Genomic DNA, 7,694 nt, shown 5'->3' with positions numbered 1-7,694 from the left:
CATACGTTCTGTGTATTGGCTGTTGAGCGGTAAGCTTGTTTAGTGGTTAGGTTAGCTCGACACCATCCAGGACAAAGCAGCCACTTGATTGGCACCCCATATCCACCTTAAACATTCACTCCCTCCACAACCGGTGGGGCTGCAGTATGTACCATCTACAAGAGGCACTGCAGCAACTCGCCAAGGCTTCTTCAGCAGCACCTCCCAAACCCGTGACCTCTTCCACCTTGAAGGACAAGAGCAGCAGGCACATGGGAACACCATCACCTCCAAGATCCCCTCCAAGTCAAACACCATCCTGAGTTAGAAATATATTGCTGATCATTCATCGTCGCTGGGTCAAAATCCTGGAACTCCCTACACAAAAGCACTGTGGGAGTACCTTCACCACACGGACTGCAGCGGTTCAAGAAGGTGGCTCACCACCACCTTCTCGAGGGCAATTAGGGATGGGCAATAAATTCTGACCTTGTAGCGACACCCATATCCCATAAACGAATAAAAAAAATCTGCTATCAATTGCTGGGCATGCTCACCAATGTCTTTCAGCATCTTTATTACACTCCGGACATCCTCAGACATGAGCGTTCATTACCAGCTTCTGTAACCTTGAAACCTTCATCTCCTCAATATTTTACAAAAGGGACTTCATTGCCAGCCACACTCCCCAACCTTCGTCCAGGCACACTGGCCTAAATAAATTCCACCTTCACACTCACCTCCACTTGGCTGCAGCTGGGTGTCTGTTACCTAGCTGTGCTTTAAGATAACTGACTCCTGCAATTATTCCAGATTAATATCTACAAAATGCCAACTAGCTTATTTATATAATAATTTATATGATTCTACCCTTAAACCCGGTTCACCTGGAATACACCCAATTGCCAACTACAGAGTAGCAGTGCAGGAGGACTGGCAGGAATCCCCTTCCATACCATCTACCAGAGCCAGCCTAATGGGCCGAGAACCAGAGGACCAGAGGACACAGAATTAAGGTGATTGGCAGAAGGTCCAAAGATGACATGAGGGAAAAAAAATGTACGCAGCGAGTGGTTCGGATCTGGAATGCACTGCCTGAAAGGAATTGGATAATTACCTGCAAAAAATGCAGGGCTATGGGGAAAGGGCGGGGGAGTGGGACTAGCTGAAGTGCTCTTGCAGAGAGCCGGCACAGGCTCGACGGGCTGAAATTCAACATCGGTGGTGTTGGAAAACTGGAGATAGCGCAGGGAGAATTTTAACCTAACTGGCCCCGAGTTAGAAACTGAGGCGATTTCTCTCTATCTATCTGCCTGGTGATGTCACATATTGCGACAAAACGTATCACACCGCTGTGCATCTGAGATCAGAGGGAATATTCGCCCTGTCCCTGTCGCTCAAAGACAAACTCCACTGGAAATCTTCGCATTCTTCACAGAAACTGTCAACAACGGGAGCTCGGGCAAATGTTATCTTTTGGCAATGGTAACACAGGCCATATCGGCGTGTCGACCTGTTATACATATGATCAATTTTCCTCTCTATCGATTTGAATGGAAAGGTAAATGGGATTGGGGTTCCATCGTGGCCAGCCATTCAACATCACCATTTACAGGCCGAAAGTTAAAACTGCCACCAGTACCCCGGTGTAAAAAGGGCCCAATTTATATGATCCATTACATTCCTGGAATCGACCCCATTGTGTTTCAGTCTCAAAACTCAACAATGGTGCAAACTTGTAAAGTTTCACTTACTGTGAGACAAACTGTTAGGACGTGTCTCGTTATTAAAGGTGATGTGGTGAGATTCAGAGTGGCAGTTAGATTATCATCTCCTTCCACCAATAGGGAAAAGGTGGGGGTAGATTCTGGGATAGGTTGGGAGGTGATATTCGGGAAGACCTGCCTCAACCAACTGATCAGGTGGCGCTGTCGAACCAGACAATTAACTCTGAGTGAATCCAGCTATTTTAATTGCTTACATAATTTAACAATGAGAATAAATGGATATTTCACAATGTTCTCAATCTCCTCTCGGAATCTCTTCTGGGTCAACGCATAAATGCAGGTGTTTGTACAGGAGCTGGAATACAGCACAAGAAGGGTGATTCTAATCGCCAAATAAAGTGAGTTTGGACCTTGGAAGACAGTTGACTGCGCGATGTCGACACAGATATCAAGTATCACAGCTGGTGACCACAACACAATAAAGCTCCCCGAGATAGTGAAGAGCAGAATGATGGATGTTCTTCGGTTCTTCATCTCGGGATCACTGCTGCTCTCCCCAGTGCTGCGGCTCTTCAGGGCTCTGCGAGCTCTACTGGCCACTAAGATGTGCCTGGCAGTGAGAGAGTTCAACAGCAACAGCAAAGGAAATGGCAATAATGGGACTGAGAGCTTGGCCATCCATTTGTAAGCTAACCATGCCGGGAAAGTACCATATCCCGCTACAGTACGGCAGCCCCACCCTATATCCCCAACAACATAGTAGGGCTCATAACGGAAATAAACTGGAATGTTTATCAAAAAGCTGAGCACACCCACGATCGTTAGAACCACAGTGGCAGTTCTTTCGGAGCAATATTTTAATTTTAGTTTCTGACAACAAATGGCTATGAAGCGGTCAAAGGTGAACGACAGTGTGGACCAGACAGAGAAGTGAATGCTAGATACTTGTATAAAGGCACTAAAACAACACACATTAGTGTAGCTCAAGAATGAATTCAGGAAATGATATCTAAAAATGCTTTCCACAGTTACATTGAAGAGACAGACCATTAGGTCTGCTATTGCCATGGTTACCATGTAACGAGTGATTCCTTTGGCGAGACCGCACTTTCCCCGGGACAGGATGACAACTGACATCAGGTTCGCTGTAAGAAATTGGATAACAAGGAAATTACCAAAGAAATAGATCAGCGATGTGAAATGACACCTCGTAATCGAGTGGTTGGGAATAGCCAGACCGGGGAGACTTGTTACGTGGTACAATCAGAGTTGCCGGTCCCTCCCAGCCTCACTGGGTCCGGGACTGAGTCAAGTACAACGGGAAGGTGCCAAGTTCCCTGCCTGCTGACTGAACTGATTACAGTCGAGTAAATCCAAGCAACGTACGAACAGGTGGAGGTTCACCCCGTCCTTGCCCTACTTGATTCACCACAACAGCTATTAGAAATGTTCTTTTGGGAGGAGCATGATTGGTGAGAATGTTTTTCCTCCTGCCAATGTCTTGAACAACCTTCAGTTAAATAGGCTCTGGTTCAGTTCAAATTCTGACTCGGTGACAATGAATAATCTTGGACAGGCCCAGTAGGTCTGTAAACATCTGGAGGATTAAAAAACAGGTTAACCCGCGGATTAAAGTTAATAAGGAAAAGTGAGATATTTCTACTGAATAAACTGTCAGCAGAAACTGGACGACCATGGGACACAGATAAGGATAAAACAGCATGTAGCAAAAAAATAACATTGCATTGAGAGAATGACCTTCGGAATGAATCATTGTTTGCTGTGACTCACCAGGAATGCCGATGATTGCGAGAATCGGATAACAAATCACCGTGGCATCTGCAGCGTCTGTTCGTCCCATCTTATACAAAAATGAACGAAGATTCTTGGGAGCGAGGCTCCGGCTGGTACACTGAGGCAATGCATTGAATACAGCTCTGATTTATATATGATCCCATTCTCCATTGAGACACTGACGTTACACTATAGCTGTCATCGGGGACAGGCAATCCAACAAACACTATTAACACAGTTCTTTCCAAATCAGTGAGCACTTCCAGGCTCAATATTCACCCAGCTCTGGGATTATTGCACCTCGCAGCATCTTGATCTCATGATCTCTTGATAATTAGATGATTAAAATAGTCCTCCAAATCTAATGCTCTTTGCACTCTGCTGTGACTTCAATGGACAGTAAAAGCGGACAGTATTAAGCGAACATCCTGAAGCAGACTGGTCCCACCGAGTGATACAGAGGAACACCAGCAGAGGGAGATAGATAAAGGAGTGAGTGACTACAGTGAAGTAACATAGAGACAGATCAGCACAAGGAGATAGATAAAGGCATGACTTAGTACCGTAGCTAATACAGAGACACACCAGCCGATAACAGAGGTAAAGGTGTGTCTAAGTACAGTGACTGATAAACAGAGACATCAGCAGAGAGAGATGCACCGTCCTGTGACTGAGTACAGTGAGTGATAGGGAGAAACACCAGCAGAGGGAGATAGATAAAGGAGTGAACAGTAAAATGAGTGATACTGTGGACGGGAAATGATGTTGATCCACAAGGGGTTGACTGAGTGCAGTTACTTACACAGGAGTTCCTCAGGGTCGCGCCTGAAGCCCAAATATCTTCCGCTGCTTCATCAATAAACATCCCACCCTGCTAAGGTCAGAATTAGAACTTTTCACTGATGACTGCACAATGCACAGCCCTGTCACAAATCCTTAGATAATGGAACAATCTCTACCCGCTTGGCTAATAAGAGGGAAGTCACATTCGTGCCACACAATGCCTATCTTTAACAAAGGAGAGATGAGATTAAACTTCTCCGCTTGACATTCAATGCCATTATCATCGCAGAGTAGCCCACTATAGACATCCTGGGAGAATACTCCATTGACTAGACTCTCAGCTGGAACAGCCACATTAACACCGTGGCTAATAGAGCAGGTAAGAGTTTGGGTTATCTTTGGCGACTGGCTCACCTCCTGACACCCCAAAGCTTCTTCACTACAGTCCATAGGTAAAGATTGTGATGTTAGACTCTCCACTTTCCTTGATGGGTGAAGCGGCACAAACACTCAAGAAACCTGATAATAATCAGGAAAGATCAGTCTGCTCAATGAGCTGCCCATCCAGGACTTTAAACAGAAATTCCCTCCATCACTGACGTGCCTTGGCTCCAGTGTGTACCACCCACACAATGTCCTGCAGTAACTCGCCGAGGATTCCTCAGCAGCACCTCGCTGTGGAAGTAGGCGTTCTGTGTGATAGAGAAAATGTGGGACTGGAAGCTGAGCTCGGGAGCAAACAGGATGCCGAGATTGTGAACTGTTTAGATCAGTTTCAGTGGCCGGGGAGTGAAATCGATGGCTCGGGAACAGAGTGTGTGGCAATGGCCGAAGACAATGGCTTCGATGTTCCCAATAATTAATTGGAGGAAATTTCTGTTCTGCTCTCGTCTGCCAAAACTGCTCACTTATCCAGGATCATTCTGGAATGCAAAGATAACCCCCGGCTTCTATTCTCTACTGCTAGCCATCTTCTTAAATCATTCTCTTCTTCCTCCTCCACCCTCACCTCCAACAACAAGCGCGAGGAGCTCATGGATTTCTTTGACTTTAAGATTGAGACCATCCGATCAGTTGCCTCTGCCACTTCCCTTCCTTCCCATAGCCGACCGGGCCCAACTTCCTCTAAGGTTGCCCCCTGCCCTAGCCCTGAACTCACATCTTTCTCCAGTTTCTCTGCGGTCACCCCTCATGACCTCTCTGTGATCACCTTGTCCATGAGACCCACTTCCTGCTCCCTCGACCCTAATCAAAGTAAACTGCAGACCAGCCAACTTCCTTTTCTGGCTCCCATGTTAGCAGAAATTGTTAACGGTTCTCTCTCCTCAGGTACTGCCCCCCTCTCCTTCAAATCTGCCATCATTGCCCTTCCCCTCAAAAAACAAGCCTTCGTCCTTGCAAACTATCGACTCATCTGCATCCACCCTCTCCTCTCCAAAGCCCTTGAACGTAATATTGCTTTCCAAATCCCTGCCCATCTTTCCCGTAACACCATATTTGAATCCCTGCCACAGTACTGAAACGGCTCTCATCAAATTCACAAATGGCATCCTTTGTGACCTAAAGAAAGTCTTGCATTTAATTAGCGCCTTTCATGATGACTGGATGTCTCAAAACTCTTTACAGCCAATTAAGTACTATTTAAAGTCACTGTTGTAATATGGGAAATGCAGCAGCCAATTTGCACACAGCAAGCTCCCACAAATAGCAATGTGATAATGACCAGATAATCTATTTTTGTTATGTTGGTTGAGGGAAAAATATTGGCCAGCACACCGGGGATAACTCCCCTGTTCTTCTTCGAAATAGTGCCATGGGATCTTTTATGTCCACCTGGAGAGAGCAGATGGGGCCTCGGTTTAACATCTCATCCGAAAGACAGCACCTCCGACAGTGCAGCGCTCCCTCAGCACTGCACTGGAGTGTCAGCCTAGCTTTATGTGTTTAAGTCCCTGGAGTGGGAATTGAACCCTCAAACTTCTGGACTCAGAGGCAAAAGAGCTACCCACTGAGCCACAGCTGACATAGTCCAATAAGCCTTAATTACTGCCAAACAACCTCTCTGGCTCTGAACATTTACTTTTGCAGGTATGAAGTCCTATTCCTTCAGCTTTTAATTATTGTTGGAGATTTTAAAACATTATTTAAAATAACTTTCTTTAAAACATTTCTTTCTGTCTCTTTTTCCCTCTCTCTCTGTTAATCCAATCTTTCTCTCCCTCTCATTTCCCTTTCTGTACCTGATTTGATATTGAGGCGAGTGTGCTGCCAACTGAACCACAGCTGACTCTGTGGCAAAGGTCAACTATCTCTCCTGATTATTCTTACCTGTCTGCAGCCTTTGACACGGTTGACCACTGCATCTTCCTCCAACACCTCTCCACCATCCTCCAGCTGGGTGGGACTGCACGCGCCTGGCTCCTTCTTATCTATCTAATCATAGCCAAAGAATCACCTGCAATGTCTTCTCTTCCCACTCCCACATCATTACCCCTGGTGTCCCCCAGGGATCTATACTTGGCCCACTCGTATTCATGCTACCCCTTGACAACATCATCTGAAAAAAGCACATCAGTTTCCACATGTACACTGATGACACCCAGTTCTACCTGACCACCACTTCTCTCGACCCCTCCACAGTCTCTAAATTGTCACACTGCTTGTCTGACATCCAGTGCTGGATTATCAGAAATTTATTCCAATTAAATATTGGGAAGACCGAATCCAATGTCTTCAGTTCCTGCCACAAACTCCATTCCATAGCCACTGTCTCCATCGTTCTCCCCAGCATCTGATTGAGGCTGAACCACAATATTCGCTACTTTGATGTCATATTTGACCCTGAAATAAGCTTCTGAACATATATCCAGAGCATAACTAAGATTGTCTATTTCCACCTTCGTAGCATCATTCGTCTTGACCCTTGCATCATCTTATCTGCTGCTGAAACCATAAATCCATGCATTTGTTATCTCTAGACTTGATTATTCCAAAGCACTCCTGGCTGACCTTCAATCTTCTACCCTATATAAGCTTGAGATCATCCAAAACTCGGCTGACCATGTTCTAACCCACACCAAGTCCCTTTCACCCATCACCCGCTGTGCTCACTGACCTACATTGGCTCCCAGTTAAGTAACACCTCGATGTTAAAATTCTCATCCTTGTTTTAAAATCTCTCAGTGGCCTCGGCTCTCCCTATCTCTGTAATCTCCTTCACCCCACAACCCCCCAAGATATCTGCGCTCCTCTAATTCTATCATCTTGAGCATCCCTGATTATAATCGATCAACCATTGGTGGCCATGCATTAAGTTGCCGAGGACCTAAGCTCTGGAATTCCAGCCCTAAACCTGTATACTTCTCTACCTCTCTTTAAGACACTCCTTAACAGCTATCTCTTTGACCAAGC

At 45.8% G+C, this 7,694-nt stretch overlaps 1 protein-coding gene across 1 annotated transcript; it reads right to left on the bottom strand.

Moving 5' to 3' along the window:
- Positions 1 to 1,943: 1,943 nt before the first annotated feature.
- On the bottom strand, positions 1,944 to 2,841 carry LOC147095794 (putative G protein-coupled receptor 139). Its single transcript, XM_085973719.1, has one exon. It carries the CDS (start codon positions 2,781 to 2,783, stop codon positions 1,944 to 1,946), a length of 840 nt encoding a protein of 279 aa, XP_085829845.1. The 5' UTR covers positions 2,784 to 2,841.
- Positions 2,842 to 7,694: the final 4,853 nt, after the last annotated feature.

Source organism: Somniosus microcephalus, unplaced genomic scaffold (assembly GCF_052327205.1).
Source record: "Somniosus microcephalus isolate GS21.2 unplaced genomic scaffold, FLI_Smic_1.0 unresolved_chr1, whole genome shotgun sequence".
NCBI classification, from domain to species: Eukaryota; Metazoa; Chordata; class Chondrichthyes; order Squaliformes; family Somniosidae; genus Somniosus; species Somniosus microcephalus.
The sequence above is the reverse complement of the archived record's forward strand: the minus strand, read 5'-3'. Positions and strand labels throughout refer to the sequence as shown.